Source organism: Elgaria multicarinata, chromosome 5 (assembly GCF_023053635.1).
Source record: "Elgaria multicarinata webbii isolate HBS135686 ecotype San Diego chromosome 5, rElgMul1.1.pri, whole genome shotgun sequence".
Taxonomy (NCBI): Eukaryota; Metazoa; Chordata; class Lepidosauria; order Squamata; family Anguidae; genus Elgaria; species Elgaria multicarinata.
In genome coordinates, this window is record NC_086175.1 from 63,169,568 (window position 1) to 63,192,976 (window position 23,409).

At 40.6% G+C, this 23,409-nt stretch overlaps 1 protein-coding gene across 4 annotated transcripts in view; it reads right to left on the bottom strand.

Annotated features, from left to right (window-relative positions):
• DMD (dystrophin) overlaps nucleotides 1–23,409 on the bottom strand; it is a 1,279,927-nt gene that overhangs the window by 47,585 nt on the left and 1,208,933 nt on the right. For all 4 annotated transcript variants that reach the window (XM_063126497.1, XM_063126496.1, XM_063126495.1 and 1 more), the window contains exons 69-73: nucleotides 19,616–19,727; nucleotides 15,167–15,303; nucleotides 14,344–14,382; nucleotides 2,000–2,065; nucleotides 1,160–1,225 (exon numbers count right to left, since the gene is read on the bottom strand). In XM_063126497.1, coding sequence (XP_062982567.1) covers nucleotides 1,160–1,225; nucleotides 2,000–2,065; nucleotides 14,344–14,382; nucleotides 15,167–15,303; nucleotides 19,616–19,727 — 420 coding nt within the window. The remainder of the gene's footprint in view (nucleotides 1–1,159; nucleotides 1,226–1,999; nucleotides 2,066–14,343; nucleotides 14,383–15,166; nucleotides 15,304–19,615; nucleotides 19,728–23,409) is intronic.

Here is a 23,409-nt window from a genome sequence, read left to right on the forward strand (position 1 = left end):
TAGCTATTTTTTAATCTTTTTAAATGAGTGCTTTCAGGGAAAGCTGAAACACTGTTTGCTTGTTCTACGAGTACACATGAAAGGAGTAAGGCAGCATAACTGTGGCAGGCTCTTTGTCACTTCCTAGGCGTATTCATTGTAAAGGACTGTCCACATGATTGGGAATTTGTTGCCCTAGGAGACTTGGATTACATAGACAGAGCCCTCTGTACAGTTGCACAGGTGGGGGCTCTGTTCAGGCTACAGTGAAGGCATATAAAGCAGGAGAAGAGGCTGCAACACAAACCCACATAAGTTAATTGAACATGCGTATCCAATAAGTGAACACAATTTGAGAAGAACAGGTATCTTGTGCACAGGAATGTTAGACCATAATTCACAGTTTATGGCTAATTCCCAATGAATTGGTACCAGAAGTAATGCAATCTTTCCTGATTAGCAGCAACATAATTGTTATCACTTGCAGTTCTTTGCCTATCACACTTAGTGATGCATAACAACCTAAATTTGCTCAAGCTCAATACAGGTCCAAGACTAGCACCCATGAGACCATATTACATTTATCCTGCAATGTTCTGCACTGGTTACAAAGCTGCTTTTAGATACAATTCAAAATGTTGGTGATTACATTTAAGATCCTAATTGGGTTGGGCCTAGAATACCTGAGATATTGCCTCCTCCCATCAGTTGTCCACTCCCTAAGTTCAGGAGGAAAGGCTTTTTTTCTGTTTTCCACCTAAGGTAGAGAGACATAGTTGATGGCAACAAGAGCTAGTTGCCACTAATATTGTGTAACATCCTTTCCTCATGAAGTACAGATGCCTTCTTCTGTGGTCATCTTTCACCAATTGTTGAAGGCATTTCTGTTTTGGCAGGCTTTTCCCTGCTATGCATCTGCCGTTTCATGTAAAGGTTAATTTAATCTGATCTCCGCCTTCGTTGTATTTTATTATTGTATTTTAATGTATTATTGTTTTATATAACATTGTGAATTTAATTTTTTGTAATCCGATCTGAGCAGTGCATACGCAATAGAAGGGCAGGATAAACACCAATACATTAATAATTTAATTAGCAATTTTCAGTTAACTGCCAACCAAAATCTGAAAGCATGTACACAAGATAGAGTCCCATGATTTCACAGAGAAGGCACACTTACATGCTCTCGTTAGGAGAAATGCTATCATTCAGGTATGTTCCATTGGTGTTCTCCATTTCTGCTAGCCTGTGGGGAAAGGAAAACAACTTAAATAACACTTTGTAACAAGCAGCATGACAGATCCTGGAACTGTAGCCCCCATAAAACCTTTAATTTGTTACTTGTTATTTAGTTGGACTACAGTTGTATGCAAGATTCACTGTTGTTCAGTATACATGACATGTTGAAAACTTCATTTTCTTTGCAGTTGAATATGGATTAAAATATATTTCTTTTCCGTATTTGCTCACTCAATCTCCCTTACTTAGATGGGAGAAACTGTAAGGATCAGAACTTAACCAGTACACTATTAAGTCTTCTTAAAAATGTGCAGCATAGTAATGCTTTACATTACTCCAAAGCTGTAGTTTCCCCCTATAATTCTTAGGAGCTGGATGCTTAAATTATCATGTATGGAGAATTACAGATACTGGACAGACATTGCTATTTTGTAGCACATGGTCATTGTAGGATTCCTCTGAAGCATACCTCTGAAAAAAAGAATGTATAATGAAATTCTGTACAGAACCTGAGTGTTAGATGTAAACAAGAGCATGCTTTGGTGTTTCTGATTTTAAGTTAGTTTTATGTACTTTCTAAATATCATGCAGTCATTCTGCATGCAGGTTAATTAGCAAGCTGATTAGTAGAAGTTAGTAAATATGTATGCCATCCATTCTAGGAGCTCAGAATTATCCTAACTTAATTACTTAACATTTGTGTAGTGGTGGTGGTGACAACAATTTTTTAAAAAATAATGTTTTCAAGGAGGATTGCCTAACAATCCACCTGATCTCATACCTGCTAGCATAATGTTCAATGCGTGAATGGGTATCATCATGTGAAAGCTGAGGGGATGAAGCAGGCCTATAAGGCAGAAAACACGGATTAATCACACAAGTAATATTCCTTAGAAAGAGAGAATGCGCGGAGGTGTTATTGGCCTCATATTGGTATGCCTTTCTGAGTCTAAAAATAGCATTTTATAGTAACCCGTGTCGTCTGTCTGCTTCCTCAAGCTACCTGCAAAAAATATGTAATAGAAATGAAAAAAAGCAAGTTTTGGGATTTTTCAAAACCTGATGATGGCTGTGAAGGGTTCCTTTCAAAATATTTATTATAAATAAGATTTCATCCCTGCCATATTACCAATGCTGCATTTCCTTATGAAGACTACTCAGAGCTTGTTTTCCTCTTTAAGTTGCATTTCCTTCCTACAGTATCATAGTTTGCCAAGGAAAATACTTTTGACACCTGAACCAATGCCACCTTCCACAGAGAAATCCTCTAATTTATGTCAGCCATCCCAATCAATAAATCCTCTGAACAGATAATCAAAAGGGAAGGTGATGAGGTGCTTACAGAGGTGAAGGGGGAGAGCTTCACAAGGTCAGAGAGGTGGGCTTGCAGATCTCAGAATTGGAATTTCAACTGCTTACGCACAACCTTGACACTGGATGCAGAGGATTTCTCTCCCCTGCAGCAGCCTATTCCTTGTGCAGTAAAGAGGCCATAAATAAAAACCTGGATCACACTTCACTGATTGTGTAAGTGCATGGGTACATCAGTAATTGCCTGCTTCCCTGTATGCAAGTATTAGATTGTGCCCCAGTGTTAGGGATATATTGGTTCTGAATTCATTATATTCCAGTATGAAGAAACACGTTCTATCATTTTCTATCCCTATCGTGAGAATTCTCTGCAAGACCAGCTTGAGTATTTTTAAAATCTCTAACCAAATCTCAGTTGGGTTTTTTACCGAGTGTCCTCATTCACACATGAACAGAATACATGTGTACATATGTACCAAACAAACCCAGAATACAAGAATTTTTGCAGAGGTGTGTGCACAAAGCAGACCTTGCACTGTACTTCAACCAAAAATGGGGAATCACCTCACTGACAGAGAGTAAGAATAAATGATACAAGTTTTATTTTATCAAAAATGTTTACAAAAAGAAGCTTGATTGGGATACCAAGCCCCTTGTCCTGGACCAGCAGACTACTGCTATGCGAGGGAGACCATACGAAATTTCCTTGGTGTAATATAGGTGTTTACGTCCCTTAGGTCTAATATGGGACGGATTCCTCCATCGGTTTTCGGGACGGTGAAGTAACGAGAGTAAAAACCCCGCATTAGTTGTTGTTTTGGCACTGGTTGTATTGCTCCCTTTTCTAATAGTGAGCGGACTTCCTGTTGTAGAGGTGCAGATGGTGTAGTTCTTTTTAGGACCCCCGTGGGTGGTAGGGAGTCGAACTCTATCTTGTAACCTCTCTTGATTATAGAAAGCACCAATTTGTCTGAGGTTATTCGAGTCCAGGCCTCTGTTGATATAGAGAGGCGGTTGCCAAAGGAGGTACTCATCTTGTGTAAGGTGGGGAAGTCAAAGACATCGGTTCTGCTGATAGTCCGGTTTACGGTGTTGGAATTTGGATTTTGAGGATGGAAACTGACTCTTTCCTTGCTGGGATGACAGTGGTTGTCTAAACTGTTGTCTATCAGGCTGGTACCTTACGGTGCTGGTGGTTGGTTGTCTATACCACCTTCTAGGTTTAAACTGTTGTTGTTGGGTTGTGCCTATTCCCATTCTTCTTGCTGTTACTCTAGCCTTCTGGACAGTATCCATCGCCTCATCTGTTGTTGCATTAAAGAGGCCTGTACCATCGAAGGGAAGACTCTCGATCCGGGTTCTGGCTTCTTGGGAGAGGCCCGCTGATCTAAGCCAGGCATGTCTTCGTAGGGCTACAGCCCCTACCATGGTCTTTGCTCCACAATCTGACTGGTGCTTTGCTGTTGCAATCTGTTGTCGTGCCATGCGCGTGGCCTCAGAGTGGAAAACCCTAGCCAGCTCCCTTTGGTCATCTCCTAAATTGTCGCATAGCGACATCATTTTATCCCATAAGAAGAGCTGGTACCTAGACATTGTAGCCTGGTAATTTGACACTTTTAAACTTAGGGATGCTGTAGAGTAAAATCTATGCCCCATTAAGTCTAGGCGCCGGCCCTCCTTGTCGACTGGCGCAGTGTGCAGTCTCTGTGATCGACATTGCGCTGACTCAACTATTATTGAATTCGGCTGAGGATGCATGAATGGAACTTGTCGTCCTTTTCGAAGACTTTGTACATATTATCGAGGTGCTTTGAAGATAGTTGGAGCGCTGCAGGGTCCTTCCAGTGGTCCTTGACCGTTCTTTTTAGAGTTGGGAGGAAAGGGATGGCTACCGGAGTTATTACCTCCGTGTATATCACCTCAAAAACCGGGTCTACTAATTTTTCTACCGTTTGTTTTGTCTCTATTCCTAAGGCTTGCGCCATCCTTTGGATAAGATCAGCAAAATGTCCTAGACCCTCTGATGGGGAGACAGATCCCTGTGCCTCGACTATAGAGTCAGGCGATGGTATCGATGGCGCCGCTGAAGAAACCGATATTGAGTCTGAGCAATAATCCTCTACCAATTGAGGAGAGGAGGGAATCTGGATAGTTTGGATTTCCGATTGTTGGGGTTGGTGAATGCCTGTTATCTTCAGGTAGTTAGTTATTTGGTGCTCAAGTGTTACTTCGGGTGCCGAGACTGTTGCCGAAGGTCGACGTCGAAGAGGTGATAGTTGAGTGTGTCTTCGACATTGATCATCCAATTCACGCCAGTCTGCATAATAGTATGTAGGTCTTGACGGAAGTGACCATTGTGACTCTCTTTCCCAGTCTCTCATAGGAGATCTGGAGCGGTGTTGCCTTTGGTAATGGTAGAGGTCGGACTCTCGATATCGAGTATCGAACGAGTGGACAGATTCTGGAGATCGACAGTGACTCGATGTTCGTTATCGATATTGTAGTCTGCGGTGGTCTGAGACAGTTAAGTTTGTCGGCGGTGAAGCCCTAACCAACCCTGTTGGTAATCGTAGTGGATCATTGCTACGGATGGATGCAGCATCTCTGATCTCGCCCTCTGATAACGATGCGGTTGTTATCGGATCAACTCTCGTAGTTGACAGAAGGGTTGTTATTGACGCCGGTTGGGCTGTCGATGATGGTGCCGTCACGGAAGTCATTGTCAATGCTTTATTTTTATGAGCATCGTGTTTGTGAGGCACTTTAGCTTTTTTCTTGTGTTTTGCTTTCTCAGCGTTCTCGCCTTCTTTGATAGTTTGGCTACCGAGGTAGTTAGGGATCGCCCCAGTGTTGCAGGGGCGTCCTGTCGGGGTCTGTCAGCTCAACTTGTTGTCGGCTGGACAGGAGCTGGAGGCACGAAAGGCTCGACTTGCGACGCCATAGCAGGCTTGTCCACAGCTGCAAGTGCCCTTTCCCACAGCTCAGCCTGTAGTTTATCCGCTCTGTGGCGTCTCGTAAGTTTTGAGAAGGCCTGGCAATGGGGGCAGGCGTCTACCTTCTGCCCTTCACCTAAGCAGATGACACAAAAATTGTGTCCGTCGGAAGGTGGAAGTTTAGTGCCGCAATGGGCGCACTTTTTAAACGGGGCCTTGGGGCCCATGCGGACCAGATTAGAGTAAGAAGCAAAGTCTGAGGTAAAGAGAGAATAATAACCATTTTTTTATATATAGGAAAAGGTTGAAAGGAGTAAACGGAGAAGATATAGAAAGAAGAAAAGGTAAGTCTTAGCTATTTGTTTGTTTGTTTAACAGAAGCTCTCGATGAGGCTGTCACGATGACGGTCGAAGAAGAACTGGGGAATCTGGGTGGGAACCCCTCTGCATATGCGCAGTAGAGGGGGAGGGGTTCCCGCCCAAAATGCCTCTTAGCTATAGAAGATTCCCAAAGTGGGGCTTCGCGCAGGCGCAGAGCCCATATGTGTGATGCACAGAGACCACGAAGAAGAATGCTAGGGAATGGGGAGGCAGGCATGGGGAGCTGAAGTGCAACAGGAGTTGGCCACACAAGGAGCAGGAGCAGAATGGGTAGATTCAGAGGAGAAAGGAGTCAAAGCATGTATGCTTATTTTGCTTTAGACCTTATTTACTGGTTGGTCAGGGAAACTTAGAAACTCACAGTGAGCACAGGCTAACTTAGTCAGTACAGACTTTTAAGTTACAAATTCAAAATGGGGTAACCACCCTGACTGTCTGGATAATTTATTGTGCCACTTAATGACTGATTATTAGGAACTCTAGAGCTAAACCCAGTGTGGTGGCAAACATAGGCCTAATCTACACCAAGCAAGATATTGTACTATGAAAGTGGTATATAAAAGGCAGGAGCCACACTACTGCTTTATAGCGGTACTGAAGAGCACTGACAACTGTTGGGGCCCATTGACACATACCATACACTGCTTTCACAGTGCTATATCCTGCTAGGTGTAGATTAGGCCATAGACTTTGGAATGGAGAGCCCTGAATCAAGGTTTCTCTTCAGACCCTAACTAATTTGAATAAAATAACAAACTGAGAAAGGGAAGTCGAAGAAGCTAAATAAGTGTATATGAATGGGTGATTGCACTTGGCTCAATATGCTGAGAGACTTCAGTACAATGTCCAGGCCGGGGGTAAACATCCTGGTGCCCTCCAAATGGTTTCAACTACAACTCCCATAATCCCTGACTGTTGCATTGGCCATGCAAGCTACCCTGCCTTAGGCTTCCGAATTGTCCATTAAAGAAATATTACTCCGCTTACAGTTAAAAAAACATAAGGTAGAGACAATTCACTATGAAGCATGGCTCCCTAAGATTCAGAGGCCTAAAGGAGGTCAACTCTGCCCTAAGAAATGATGTGGGTTAAGCACCCAAGTAGGAGAGAGAGACCACGAGAAATGGGCTGTGAGTCAAGCAAACTCCAGATGATTCTTGAATCTGTCTGGCAGAATATCGTTCAGTTATAGATTTCAACTTGGGAGCACTAAGGGGAAATGACTTTTGGGTGGACTCAGGATGGGTTAGAACAGAGGCATTAATAGGTTAACCCTGGTGAATGAAAGGAATCTCAGGGAGAGCCTATCAACTTGAGTGAATTAAAAGCAAGACAACTAAGCATCACAAAAGCTGTGCTTTCAAGAATTGCCTTCCTCCTACCTAATTTCCCTCAGTAATTTGAGGTGAATTATTTTTTCTTATGTTTTTAATTGCTGCTGCTATCAAAGTTTGTCTTCTATTCTATTATTGAGATGAATCAACAAGCTTAGACTAGTTTTTTTCTTTTAACCTGTTTTAAAAGACATTGTTTTAACTGTACCATGAACCTGCAGTAAGTTTACTGCAAGAAAACTGTGTATTTGAAGGTATTCTAAGCTTTTTAAAACTAAGATACTTTGAGTAAATGTATTCTCAGTATATTTTATATGAAACTCTACCGACTGTATAAAATTAAAAAAAACACCAAACGTATCTTTCCAAATAGCAAAAAACAATTTCCTTCAAGAGAAACAGTAGACCAATGATCACTCATCTCATTTTTCCTTAGACAAAGTTTGATATAAAATTTAGCACACAGCTTTCAGATCTCATAACATACTTTTATTATGAAATTAAATACAACAGTCTAGAGCAGTCAATTTCTCTTTGCATTTGAGTGTATGACATAATTTCAGAAAATAAATAACGGCACATTTAAAAACTTCACTTGTATTTTAGTAGCAACACCTCAAGAACTTTACTGTCTCACTGATACATTACAACTTTTCCCCTTATTGTCAGAGCTCAGTTGCATCTGGAAATACCTCTTTTTCGCAGAAGTATGGACCTGTTATTCTTTTTCTGTACAACAACACTGCCATAGTTTTAGGACAGTGGTGGTCAAGTTCAGGAGGTCTGAGGACCATTCCACCCCCGCCCCACAATGAGACCCTCCTCTCCAAAAAAAAAAAAAAAAAAAAAAAAGTGGAGGGCATTGCTAATTTGCTACCAAAATCCAGTGGCAAACCACTCTAGCACTACTGTAATAGATACAGAGTGTCAAATGGGGCAGATTTAGCTTGCAAACTAGCTAAGTTTGGCTGTTTGAATACTCTGTAGTTACTATGGAGAACATTTTGTTTGTATTTTTTTATTTCAGGGGCAGAGGGGGCCACAAACAGCCTGTGGGCTGCACATTGACCACCGCATGTATTAGGAGAAAGGAAAAATTGACACTGAGCACTAGATTCAAGCATACTTCTATAGATAAAAATAGATAATATGAAGAATAAAAATTGTTTTACAAAACTATAAATCTTGTTTGAGATGTAAAATAATATAAGGATCTCGCTCGCTCGCTAGATCTTTTATAACTTTAAAAATGCAATTCACTGAATTCTGTGAATAAAACTCTGAACTCTACCATTGCCCTGATCTCTAGTTGTGAATGTTTTGAAGACACAGAGTAATTCTTCATGTGAGTGGGAAGTCTTATAGCTCAATGAATGACATACAAAAAACTCCCCCTTCATTGAGTGAAATAAGATGCATTTGAGGTGAGAGAGCTTCACACACACATTGCAATTCTTCTGCTCACAAGAACTGCTAGCTCAGATTACAGGTGTATTCTCAAGGACAAGAGCATATGTTTATTTATGCTCAATAGTATTTAAAGTAAATTGAAAACAGATAGTTTAGAGACTGAACTAGGGCCCTCTGGCTACCTCCAGACAGGCATTTCTGAACAAAAGACTTACAAGAACTCTAAGAAAGATTCATTATTGACAGTTACGGTGGAAAGAAGCCCACATTAGCTAGCCATGTATGCTGAAGTTTAGTTAGTTCTATGATGTCAATAATGATAAGATCCAAGTCTTCCATAACAAGATGGAAGGAGGGAAACCATTCTGGAAAAACCCAGGGTAGATGCTATTTTCAGGTCAGTTATAGTAAGAATTGTATCGTGTTAAATAAAGCATGTTTTATCGAATACTTCAGTCTCCTTTGGTATTTTTTAAAAAATGTTAGCAACAGCAGCTATTACACCATCTCGAAAGAGAAACTAAAAGTAATATGGTGAGACAAAACATAGACCAGCTAAAGCCCTCAGAAAAGCTGCTGTTCGAAGGAAATGGTCAGATAACTGGAAAAGCTGGGGGAAAAGGATTGAGAAGTACTGAATTCCAATGGATTAGATAAGGAAAGTGACAGACTTGAGGTTGCAGCACTATTTCTACACATGGCAGGAGAAAATAAAATAAAAATTGCTTCCCCAGCATTTTTTTACAATAATAAAGGAAGGGAGGGAAGGGAAGAGGAAACGAAAGCAGCTTACATATAATAATTAGTAGGGTTGTGCACGCACCCCGATCTGCTCTGCACCCGATCTGCAAATTGTGGATTGGGCCCACTCCGCCCCTCATTGATCCACCTATGGTCCGCTCTGCTCCGCTGTGGAGCTCCGGATCTGAATTGGAGTTCTACGGCGGTGGCAGCGCCAGGTAAGGCCCTTCTCCCCCCTTACCTGCATCCATCGCAGTCCGGTGGCAGCTTCAACTGAGCCCGAGGACTTGAGTCCTCGGGCTCAGTTGAAGCTGCTGTCGGAACGCGACGGACTCAGGTAAGACCCTTCCCCCTTAACTGGCTCCACCGCCGTTGCCACACGGACTGCGGCAGTGCCAAGTAAGCCCCCACTTATCTTTTTTCGGAGCTCCGGATCGAGGCGAAGGATCCGCTTGGTCTCGATCCTCTTCGCCTCGACCTGCTTTGTCTCCGCCTTTGTCGGAGGCGAATCAGGCCGCCTTGCTATTGCTTCTACACTCCGAAGTGAAGCAGAGCACAGCCCTAATAATTAGGTAATAATTGTGAGAACAGAGTTCTGTTCTTCCTGGTCCCCCTATGGGGTTGTATAGGAACTCAGGGCTTGTGTTCATGGCCTCCCTCGCAGGGCTGCTGGTAGATGAAAAGCAGACCTATATAATTGCAAACACATGGGACTTGTAGTTAGGAATCCCTCATGAGACTGTCTTTAGCTGAAAACTGCCCAGCCTGTTGGCAATTACCACCTGGCCTTGTTATCAGAAGGCTGTTAGAGCAGGCAGGAGTCTCAAGGCCTCCCAAGGGAAAGGAATTATTTCAGCTGTCCTGATGAGAACTGCTCGCTGGCCAGGAGGGGGAGGCGTGGTGCAGCAGCTTGGGCCAGGGTTGTTGGATCCCAGTCACCCCATCTGGTAGGATTGGGGCATAAGATGAGTTAGCTTCTGGGGCCATTTGCTTTTCTTGGACTCCTAATTGCTAGGAGGTGCATTTTGTCTGGCTGGGAGCAAGAGGCCCCTGCTGTAGGTATAGGACAGGTTAGCTGGGGTTTATTATTTTTCTGTTGGTGTTCTGAGGAATGGCTCTAACTCTCTGATATTGTTTTATGACTGGTTTTATTGTTTTATGACTGTGTTTTTATTGAACCACTTTTTTCTTTTAAACCGATTGTTTAACCTTTCCTCCCCTTCTCCCCTTTTACTATTTTTATATTTGCTTTACAGCCTTAATTCTCTTAATAAACCTTTTTAAAGCTCTCAACCAGTGTGGTTTGTGTCAGGGGACTCTGGTGCTAAGTCCAGTGTTTACTGGCGGGTATCTGGCACGTGGTTGGGTTTTGACTACTGGCCTACCTGGCAAGAAGGGTGTGTACAAGTATACTCATATTCACAATAATATGCTGTTTTCAGTAAAAGCAGATCAGATACAACTATCTGTGATACCATTCCTGGTAGGCAGTAAGTTCATGGAGACATGGTGAAAATGAAGCACCATTTTAAATATATTACAGTTTGAAAACAATGCAGATGAGGGGTTTTTAAAATAATGATTAATATATTAAACATACTGTGTGTAAATCACAAATTCTTCATTTGAATTTAAAGTAAAGGTGAAAACAGAGACCCATGTATGATCTAAAGCTGTAACCTATTTGCCCGTTTTTTGATTTTGGGGAAGTGTGTGGATCATTAATTAGAAGGTTGCATACCATAGATCATAAAGTCAGACAGAAAGATCACTGAGAGAGACTGATTTGACTCTGAAGTGTGTAGCCACACAGCAAAGGAAGCCTTAGAACTAACAAAAGAGCTAAACAGAAAGAAGTACCTCAGTAGGTCTGAAGAAGTGGCAAAGGCTTGCTACATGTGGCATCAGTCACAACATAATTTCCTATCCAGCATATATGGGTGAGAATGCAGAAAATTCGCTAAAATGTATAAATCTAGAAAAAGTCTGAATGGGTGTGCTGGTTTTTCTTATAAATGTTCACAATCATTTTAAAATTGAGACACACACAAATGCACTGTACTTAAAACCTGTAAAACACTCATGGTACGGTAAGCCAAATTAGTAATATAATCTAGTAAATGTAATCTGAATTGCTGGTATTATGAATACTTGCTCAATTGGAAGTTCAAGTTACAGTTTTTTATGCAAAATCTCTAATGTTCTACAAGCCATGACTAATTTAAATTTGGTACAAAGACTTAATTGAATAAAAACAGATCAAGAAAACCAGCAGGATGCAGATAGAGATTATAAAATGTGTTTCAAGGTCTAGAGCAATCTTCTATGAAAATGAACCCACAAATACAACCTGTTAATTAAGCACCTCAGAAAATTCTAGTGTCACTAGAGGATAAAATTTTAAAAAGAATAGAATATGAAAGTCAAGGTAGAAGAACCTACAGAGTGGGTCAAATCAATAGTTGGGGGACATGCCTGAACAAGAGAACATTTTCAATTGCTCACTGTAAAAGAAATTACCAGTAGGTTAGCAGAAAAGCACTATGCAGACCTTGATGTCAGTACGGGATTTTGGCATAATCATCTTGAGGGCAAAAGGTTCAGGTTGGTATAGATTGACAAGATTATTGCTCCAGAGATTTAACAGGAAATCCAACAGACATTTGCTGATGTTATAGAGGTTGTGTGGGCTAAAACCAGACAGATAAGAAGATAATGAGAGGCTGGAGTGAGTTCTAGATAGAGTTTAGGAAGGAATAAAATTGAATAAAAGGAAGTTTGCCATGGGTTTGTTTTGAACAAGCAATTCCTTATTCAGAAGGAATACTGTTAAGACGATAAGAAGAGCTGTACTAGATCAAACTAAAGGCCTGTTCTGTTCCCAAAGTGGCCAACCAGATGCCCATGGAAAATCCATAGCATGATATGGGCACAAATAGCACTCTCCCACTTAAGTTCTCTAGCAACTGGTAAACAGAGGCATGCTGCCTCTGATACTGGAATTAATATATAGCCATCATGACTCGTGGTCATCCTCCTCCACAAATTTGTCTAATGCCCTTTTTAAACCATCCAACTTGGTGGCTATCAGTAAATTTGCTATCACAAGATGCAGTTTAATTGTAAAGAAACACTTTATCTGTCCTGAACCTCCCACCATTCATGTCATTCACAATTCAGTGATGACCCTGGGTTCTAGTATTACGAGACACTTACCTACATTGACCTCCATTTGCCATTTTAATGTGTTTTCTCCCTGGCTGGAGAGATCCTTTTGGAGCTCTTTGTAATCCTTTTTTATTTTAACCACCCTAAATAATTCGGTGTCATCAGCAGATTTGGCTATGTCACTGCATACTCCTAATTCCAGATTATTTATGAACAAGTTGAAAAGCACCAGACCCAAGACAGATCGTTGTGGGACCCCACGGTTTACATGCTCTCCATTCCGAAAATTGGCCATTTATTCCTACACTCTGCTTTCTGTTCTTTAACGAGTTACCAATCCATACGATGACCATTTCACTTTCTATGACTGCTAAGTTTGCCTAGGAGTCTTTGATGAGGAACTTTGTCAAAAGCCTTTTAGAAGTTCATAACTGCATGTATGTGTGTGTTTGGGGGTATATTTGATCTTTTCATCTGTATCTACCTATCTATCCACACACACACACACTTACGCAGAAATAACATTATTTACTTCATGCCTTTGTGTAGCTTCCCAACTACATTCACAGATGACATGGACTCCACTCATTGTGATGCCAATGCACATCTGCCATTTTGTCAACTGTAAATAAATACTTGGTCAATTGTTTCAAATCCTCCTCCCTGGGATTTTAAAATATAATTCATTCTTAGTTTATTTGTAGTGGAGTATGTAGTAGAAAACTAATCACAGATATAGTAGCCTGGTAGTAGGTGTCACCAATATTCATTCTACAGAGGCCTTTAAATAATGCAGCAAACAGCATGATATATTGTTTTCTTGGGGCCTTACTCCCAGCTTCCTAAAAGAATGTAGTGAGTCTTTACAACATTCCTCTATGTAAAATTTTAGTGCAACGTATTTTAGTAATCACTATTTGCAAGCCAAGAGCACAGGCCACACACTTCAGAACAATTTTAGTAGTATTCCTAGACTAATGTTAGGCTTATTCCTTTACTAATATTTTGCAAACTTGTGGATTAAGAAGCATAAACAAATAATTAAGATCCATTTTAAAGTTATATTAGCATCAGATGCCAAGCTGATAGTTATTCATATCTAAAGTGGATAGTTATTCATATGCACAATTACTGAACTAACTTGTGAATGAATTCATATGGTCCTAAATTAGCAATAATTCAGCCAACCTAGTGACTGCTTAGGGGTGCAGATGCAAAATGTGTACATACACTGCCCACCTGCAAGTGCTTCACCACTCATTTAAACAAGGTGCCAATCTGGCTGCTCCATTGAAAGGAATAGAAAAGCCTGCATTCACATTATACTTAAATGTGTATCTAAGCACACACATATCTGGACCAGGGCAACTGTGTATATATATGCACACATTAAATAATGACCAATATGTAAGATCAATATAATATTTTCATTTTTCCAAAATACATAATCAAAGTTTCACTTGCTTATTTTCCAAACCAATGTGCTTATTTTTATTGCCCATTTCCATATGAGATAAGATTATTGTGCAACCAAACCTCAATGATTCAAACAGACTGCAGCCTCCAAAGAGAGGTTACTACTATGATTTCAAAAACTACATCCGAGAAAAAAACATATTGTGTAAACATTTCATGAAGCGTAGAAAACCCTGCTCGAATGGCATTCTATTGATTTAGAACATTTTTTTGTTTTCTTTTTCAGAAAATTATAATGGGGGGAGGAGGAGGATGGAAATGGACATATGTAAAAAAAAAACCAACAGAAATTAAGAACAAAAAAGTGGGGGAATGCAACAGCAGCAGCAGCAGCAGCAGAAATAGCAGCACACTTTGGCAAAAGTACTCACGCAGAATCTACTGGCCAGAAGTTGATCAGAGTAACAGGACTGCAAGACAAAAAATGTGGAGGTGAAGAGAGAGGCAGAAAAAACTTAGCAGCAAAATAATTACAGAAAGTTGAAGAAACCCAAAAACAAGAAAGTCCAACAGCCCAACATGAATGTCCATGGAAAGCAGCCAAAAACATAAGAAATAAAATGTTAAAAACAGGGAGAGAAAAAGAGACATAACAAGCTGCAGTGCAATTGCCATTAAAACATTATTGTTCACTAGCATATAAAATAAGATGTTATAGGATGTTTTCAATGATGTTATATTTTTAGAGTTTTAATTCTTGTGAATTGCCCAGAGATCTTTGCATATTGGGCAGTATAGAAATAATAATAATAATAATAATAATAATAATAATAATAATAATAATAGCAGCAGCGGCAAATCTTTGGACAGGTGTGTAAACCTTACTTTGTGAACTTTGAATTTAAACTAATATAGCAAAATGTAAAGAATTTTCCATATTTAGAGAAAATTACTCCGTTTTGATTTCTGCTTCCTCCTATCCAAATTACATAATTTTAAGGGCTTTCAAGGCAGCTAATGAGACAGCAGGTATTTTTCTTCTGCTAATTGAAGTTTAAATTATTAGAGGGTTAGCAGGTGAGAAAAGGTAAGGGGAACAGCAATTGAAACGTCAGCTTGCATTTTTCTTTCAACCAAAATAAACAAAAATGAAAGAAATGAAAGAGGCTTTATGCAATTAGGAAATATAGGGAGCAGGTGCCAACTGGGGAGCTCAAAGAGCTTATCAAATGAAATACTATTTGCTTCACTCACGTTTCCATGTTGTCTCCCTCCAACACTGTTTGTACAGGCAGGTAACCCATTCTTGGGTGCTTTGCAAAGTATCTTTTTGTTCGGAATTTGTTTTTCAATACCTTGGCAAAGTCACGAACATCTTCTCCTGAAGTAGTCTGAAAGCAACATTTCAATGATAACTCTTTACTGGAGAGTTTTTCTTCATAGACATGGGATATGGGTACTCAAAACATTCAATGGACCAGCTGCTTCTTCCCCTAAACCGTAATGATTTAATTGCTGTGCATTCAAAGAGCATGGCAACTTGTTTCAGTACTGAGCTTTATATTGTGAACCGCCCAGAGAGCTTCGGCTATTGGGCGGTATAAAAATGTAATAAATAAATAAATAAATGTGTGTCATTATTGGGAGTTTTGCAGTTCATTAACAAATTTGGTCATATAGTTTTCACAACATGCTCACAAACATGAAGGATGTCAAGGAACACTAAGTAAAAACTTACAGGTCTTGAATATTCCACTAACGATTTGTAATATGAACACAAGAAATCCACTACTGTTAGATGATGAGAAACTCTCATCTTCATGGAGGATTAGGCTATCAATGGCTACAAGTCATGATGGCTATATTTTACCTCCAGTATTAGTTGCTAGGGGACATGACTGGGAGGGTGCGATTGCACCCTACGTCCTGCTTGTGGACTTCCCACAGCCTAATCTAGTTGGCCACTGTGTGAACAGAATGTTAGACTAGGGAGGAATCTACACGTCGTTGTGAGGGCGCTTGCGTGCGTCTGGAGTGCACCCCGAAGCTCGACGTGTAGACGGGCAAAAGTTGGGACGTGACGAGCGAAAGGAGAGGCGAGTTTTTGGGCCGGGAGAGCCCCTTGGCCCAGGCGATGCGGTGAGACGGGGGCTCCGCGGGCCCACTCCATGTCCATTTGCAGCACAGGTTCGCCGTCGCTTTCCTCCGGGGGCCCGAGCGGCCGAAGCGCCGCCACCAAAAGCGGGAAGCAGTGGCGACGCAGGTGGCGGGCGGAGAAGGAGGAAGAGGAGGACGGCGGTGCAGGCAGCGGAAGGGACAGGGACCCTAACTATCCCTCGGGTGGAGCGGGGGGAGATGTGCCACCCTCGCGTTTCCCCCCAGACGAGGCGGACGGGGAGCCCCCGCCTCACCGCGTCGCCTGGGCCAACAGGCTCTCCTGGCCCAAAAACTCGCCTCTCCTTTCACTCGTCACGTCCCAACTTTTGCCCGTCTACACGTCGAGCTTTGGGGCACACTCCAGATGCACGCAAGCACGCTCACAACGACGTGTAGATTTGGCCTAGCTCTTCTTATTTTTTTATGATCACGGTAAAAGCCATCTTTTCTAAAATCAAGTTTGCAAGACCTGTGATAACTTATAATTCCATATGTAGCATGTAGATTAACAGTTTAAGTTGATTACCTAATGAACAAATAAAAACAAATCTTCCTTGCAAACCAGGTAGCCTTGCCCTTAGAGAAAATAGGGGGCTGCTGTGCCAAGGTAGAAGCAGTTTTGATGAAAAAGTAGAGAAAAGAACTATCTTTGCTTTTATACTGACACCGTATTCCCATTACATTCTATAAGAAACTCACTATATCGCTTATTAGATTCTTAGATTCATATTGGCCTTGTTATAAGCAGGAAAGAAACAAAGAAAATCATTTTTACAAAAAGTCTGCTGTTCTATATATTATATTAGTTTTTAATTAAGATTTTGTTTCTTTGCTAGGAAGAGGCAAGTAGAAACAATAAGCTATCTAATATGATCCAACCCCCTTCAATTACTGATGAGAGGAAAGTGCTAATGCACTTTATGACACTGAAGATGAACAATTTTCTTTTTCGGTTTGTAAAAAAATAATAACTGTTCAGACATGTCTACACTACACCTTGCCTTGGATATGCAGAACAGTACAATCATTATCTTAACCTAGGTGAAAAGAAGAGAATAGGATAAATCCCTTGAGAACTTTATTAAAAGCTGGCTCATACTACTGATTTTTGCTTATAAACTGCATTTGGATGACTGTATCTCAGCTTAATGAGCTGAGGTACAAACAGACCTTTTGCTGGTACACAAAGGCCGCATTTGGACGTCACTTTAAGCCATGATGGGTTAATAAGCTACTCACACGATCAGACAAATAAGCTACTGTGCATAATCTGAGTCATCCCCTACACACACACACACGTCCTGCTGCAGTTCCCCTGCCTCAGCATTGATGCTGTTTCATCCATTGACTCCATCACAGCAGCCTGTTCTAACCTTCCACAATATCCCAATATGAGGGGAGAAGTTAATTCAGTGCTTCTAGTATCACCCCAACAAGGGTGTGGTGGCTCTAAAGTGCTGGAAGTATGTAGGATTTGGACCAAACTTCAAAACCCTGCATAATTACACACAAAGAAAAAAAAAACATGGTGCACCAAAAAAAGGGGACGGCACAAATAACTTCTTGGAATTTTGCAGGATTTGGACCAAACTTCATACACAGCCTTCCCTAGCAGAGCTGCACATGGCCCATTGAAAACCCTGCACGCTGACAAAGTGAAAGCACCTTTTTGCCAAAAAGGGGTGGCAGTTTTAATTGCATGGAAGTTTGCAGGAGTGAGACAACACTTTATGCATAGCATGCCCCAGCAGGGATGCACACAAGGCAAAATGACAACCCTGCGCAGCTGCCACTACTCGATCAAAATGGTGTTTGATACTTTGGGAGATTGCAGTGCACACTGCTAGGGGAAGGGCTAGGGTGAGGCCGGGCTGTGAGCACAATCAATTGCTAGGCAGATCATGGAAACAGAGATCTGCTATGTGAAGGAGAGTAGTGGCAGTGGTTTTGACCGCTCTTTTCAAGCAACTCTGTAGGTGACCAAAATAACTCCACACAACATCATAACTCATGATGGGTTAAATAACCTACTCTGCAGACCATGGATAAATAGAGTGCACTTTTTTTGGGGGGGGGAGTCACATGATTAAATTGAGTCTTTCTGAGTAGTTATTTAAATCAAATTAATTTAAATCAAATCCATCCTGCGTCCAAATAAGCCATTGTTGGTTAAAAACACCTGACAGATGACATGATAACCCATGAACAAGGTTTTAAAATAGTGGCTCTTCCAGCTGTTAAAACATGTAAGCATGGGCGTGGAAGTGGCGGTCTGGCTGTCCCCCTTCTACTGATAACCCATGACTGATTAAATAAGCCATGATGGCTTATTTTATCCATCATGGGTTCTCATGACATCCAAACCCAATCAAAGGCTATTCGTGCCTCAATAAGCCAGGCATTCCTTATTAAAACATTGTTTCCCATTTCATGCAAACTGGGAAACAATGGCTACCAACTTCAGAACATATTTGAAGCCAAGATATGATTGTATGAATTGGACCATAGAGAATCCAGCCATATAACAGTAAAGGATCTGAAAAGTGCTATCACGCCTAAGGAATGTATAGAAATCAAACAATTAGATAGTACTAACAATTCTAGAGTTGTATGCAACAGGACCGTTATACACAGAGTAGTATATCCCCCCCAACTCATTATTTAGAATCATTATACCCAACAAATCCACTACAATCAAAATTATTCACTATTGAATAGGATCAACATTTCCCAGGATAACTAGCCAAACTAATTGGGGTGGGGGGTGGGGAGAGTCTTCATAATCCAAAATTTGTCCTTCAGAAAGACTCCAAAAGACTTTGGGCATTTATGCTTCACACTCTCCCCCAACCCCCAAAAAACCAACAACCCAAATTCCCCATTTCTAGTGACAACTGTGAAAAAATGATGGCAATAATAAGTGTGTCAATGTTGTAGGGACCATGCACTCTTCTCTTGAAAGCATCCGGAAGGCAAATTCAATGTTCTTGATTGGTACACATCTTTCATATCATCTGATGACATAAATACTTCTCAAAGGTTGAGACTGCATTACTTTGTAATGTAGTAAACTGAATTTTAAAGCTAGCTGGGGTAAAATAACCATTTCAAGTTGTCTTAAAATGAGTTAATTTTTTGCGCTACATAAGATACAAGTATCATTTGGAGGAATCCTAGGCTTACAACACAACACACATATAAGCAATAATTAATTAGCACTGAACTTAGAGCTCACAAGTGCACAATTTTATATAGCAATATATCAAAATAATTATTAGGTACCTTTCAACTATTCTTAATTGTTTGTTGTTGTTTATTCGTTCAGTCGTTTCCGACTCTTCGTGACTTCATGGACCAGCCCACGCCAGAGCTTTCTGTCGGCTGTCGCCACCCCCAGCTTCCAGCTTCCCTATTATACCATTATTTTCACAGTGTATACCAAGGTGTCACACTTTAAACACCAAGTGTTGATTTAATTACCAAAAACAATCCACTTTCTTACACAAAATCCAGAAAACTGTATTGGGGACACAGATCATTACTTACTGGTGTACAGTACTCCACCATTGGGTAGTGCATCTTATGACCTTTTGCAACCCGGCCAGAAAAAAAGCAGCTTTGGCAGATGTCATAATTAAAGTGCTTTAAACTTCTGTATCTGGAGAAGAAAAATATAATTTCATAACTCGTGAGTGAATTTTGTTTCAGTGTAAAGCAGGAGAGTTTTATATTACAGATATAAATACAATGCCATTCTTATTAGCCATACAACGTCAATCATATTAACAGAGCAAAGATCTTAAAATAAATACTTTAAGATATATGATTTCAAATACTTTGAAATCAGTATACACTCAGAATCTGGGAAGGAGAGCTATAACAACTCATAAGCCATTTCAAGAAGGAAAGCTTTTTGAGTCCTGAAAATACTGTGATTTTCTGTACCTAAGGGATAACATATGCATATACCCCCTTTCATCAGCCGAGGGTAGTGAGCCAGCTGCAGCCTCAGCCAAGGGTAGTGAGCCGGTTATCCATGTCCAGGATAGACTACTGCAATGTGTTGTATGCAAGGCCACTTTTGAAGATTGTTCAGAGAATGCAGTTAGCTCAAAAAGGTGGCCTTGTGCTACAGTGCTTCATATGTTAATATATGTGTATGCATGGCATGGTAATATACTTTGCCCTCCATCACAATGTGCAAACGGTAAGATCCATGGACACCTGATTGTGTTCACAGGTTATCCAAGCCAGAATTTTCCATATGCTAATCAATTGCCAGGGAGTGTAATGTGCTTTTAATTTGTTACAATGTAATGGCAGTCCAAAGCAATTTTTTTGTCATAACTTCCAGTGTTTTTGCATTTGAGCCTTTGTAATAATTTACCTATCAAAGATAGGCTATCATTGCTATTGTTCAGGTAACACAGTTCCTTACCTCGATCTAAAGGGAGAGATGGGTAAGAAATAAATAAATAAATACATTATTATTATTATTATTATTATTATTATTATTATTATTATCACTTTGGTGCATAGTATGTCCACAGCAGTTCATTACTTTCAGAGCTGTGACAGTTTTCCTGAAACTAGTCCAAGCTAGTGTCCTTGAAAATTATCTTCAAAGTCATGCTTCTGAGGAAGGCATCCACTCCAATTTTCTTTGTAACCCTATGTACAACTGGTCTGGCATAGGTGCCTGCTTTTAATATGCCAATGTCATTAACTCATTTTCTACAGCACTTCCTGGATGTAGGCTGGACTATTATAAAAAAAGTCTAGGAAAATAAGAATGTTTTTATCTGGCACCAAAATTATAGCAAAGTAGGTGGCAGGCAAGCTTCCCTGGGACACAATTTTATGAACCAGAGCCAAGAAGATCTTTCTAGCTGCCCACTGCCACATTCAGAAGTTATGCAAACCTGGAGCAGAGCCTCACTGCATGGTCAAATTGATATGAGAACAGGCATATCTTGGTTTCCAGTACCAAAGTCCCAAGCCACGTACAGCTTTAAAAGTAAGCATGAGAACTTTGAATTGTTCTCAGAAACAAACTAGGAGCAAGTGAAGTTCTTTAAGTATCAGCAAGTTGTATTCCCAATGTCTGGTCCTAGTGACTGATTTTGAGCAAATCACGGTTTCTTGGAATTCTTCAAAGGCACCCCAACATACAACACATTCCAGCAGTCATCTCTGGAGTCTACCTCCACATGGACAACTTCAACTCTCATGCCATTCATTGTTACTGTAGTGCCACACACAAAAACCTTATCCAGCATTGGAAGAAGCCTCCCTCCTACCAGTGTTTTAATCCATCCTTCCATTTTCTAATGTTAGCAACAAACAGGGATAGGTCAATTCATAGGAGGATTGCTCTAGCAATTCAGAAAGACTGAGATGCTTCATAAGGCAATACAGAACCAGGACAACAAGGCATATGTTTTCTGGTCCCACGCTCTACATGGATTTTGACCTAAAAGATCAAGGAAAAATGTGGGAACATGGAGAGTAAGTTGCAAGCAAACACAATCTGTGACATTGCACAGTATCATTACTGATCATAGGGAAAGTCTGCCAAGGCATGAGCCTTAGCTTCCAATTTCCTGGCTCTGCAGAGCTGAAGGCAACATGAGATAGCATTAACTCTGGTCTAAAACTGGCAAGATTTCTTTTAATCTGTGGGCATTTTCAGACAACATGCTAGCCATGGTTAGGCTGGTAACCTTTTGCAGCAAATGGTTAGTGAGCATGTTTAAAGCGTGGTTATGTAGCCACCATGGTTAGGAATGGTTCACACAACAAGCTAAGTCATGTTTAGCTCAAAATGCTTAACCACTGTGGCTTAGCATGTCATATGAACAGGGTCATTGAATGTTAATCATATTTTGTTGTTACATAAACTGCCCTGAAAAGGTCCTAGGAAGGGCCATAGCTCAGTGGTAGAGCTCCTGCTTTGCATCCAGAAGGTCCTAGACTCAATCCCTCTTTGGCATTTCCAAGTAGGGATGGGATAGGTTTCTGTCTGAAGCCCTAGAGAGTGAATGCTAGTCAGTGTAGACAGTGCTGAACTAGATGGACCAATAGTTTGAGTTATGTAAGGAAGCATATGTTCATACATGTGCATTTTTAATCGATTAATCAATCCCATATGTAACTTCCTTCCCCTGCTAACTCCTACTCCCACACCACTGGGACCAATGATCAGATCTGGAGAATTCTCATAGCTCTACAGAACTGCTGGAGAATACTTTTACAGCATTCTATATTGAGTTATGGATTCTTGTAGTGCTAGTAGCACTAAACACTGGGTGTATATCAAGGGTCCATACTCCCCTGCAGTCCCATTTCATCACTATTTTAAAATGCCAGGATCTATCTGGAACTGCTGGGAAAAGTCCAAGGGTTTGGGAGAGTGTTTTCACCAATACACTAATGATGCACAGCTCTGTTTCTCTTTTTCTTCTAAAACTAAGGTGGTGTTAGGGTTCTAGACCAGTGTCTGGAGGTGGTAATAGGCTGGATGGGGGCTAACAAATTTAAGCTTAATCCAGACAAGGTGCAGTTGGATCCAACCTGCAGCAGCAAGAGATTACTGGGTGTGTACCCATGGGATCATATTACAACCATCCTGCAATGTCTCCACTGCGTGCACATTGCCCCTATTAGATACGACCCTCAGTATGCTACCAAACTAAGTAATTTCCTCCACGATTAGGAATCTCAATGAATCACCTCATTGTGGTTATCCATATGAAACACTATATTGCAGCTATGTGTGGACCTGGGTACTACCCTATGTATAGATAATGGACTAATTCATAAAAACAAGTGATCTCCCATAGTTTCATTGTTTTATATAATTGTTTAACATCCAATATTTTGCATCAAGCTGAAGGTGTAAGAAGTAAGTTTATCTTTTCATAAATCTGCTTGGTGCATTTCCACTTAAGGTAATCCAATCATTCTCTTTGAAAACAGACAAAATTATGGTGTTTTATGTGAATGCAGCCCACTCAGACATCTAGCTGAGCTTTAAAAAGAGAATTCTAAAATGCTCCTTGTCAACAGCTTGATGCACAGACGGAAAAATACCAATGTTAAGAGAACTACACGGATGAAAAACACAAAGACCTTACAAAGCAGTTATTAGGAAACAAAGTGATAAAATAAATGTAAGCATAATTGAAAACAAGTATTTACTTAACCATTAAGTGGATTCTGAACAGGCATACCAATCCATAGCTATTTTGCAAGATATTGACTTATTCATTGCTATAGTAACCATGCTGTTGAGATCCAGATGTCTAAACACAGCAACATAATTTCAACCATAATTTTAG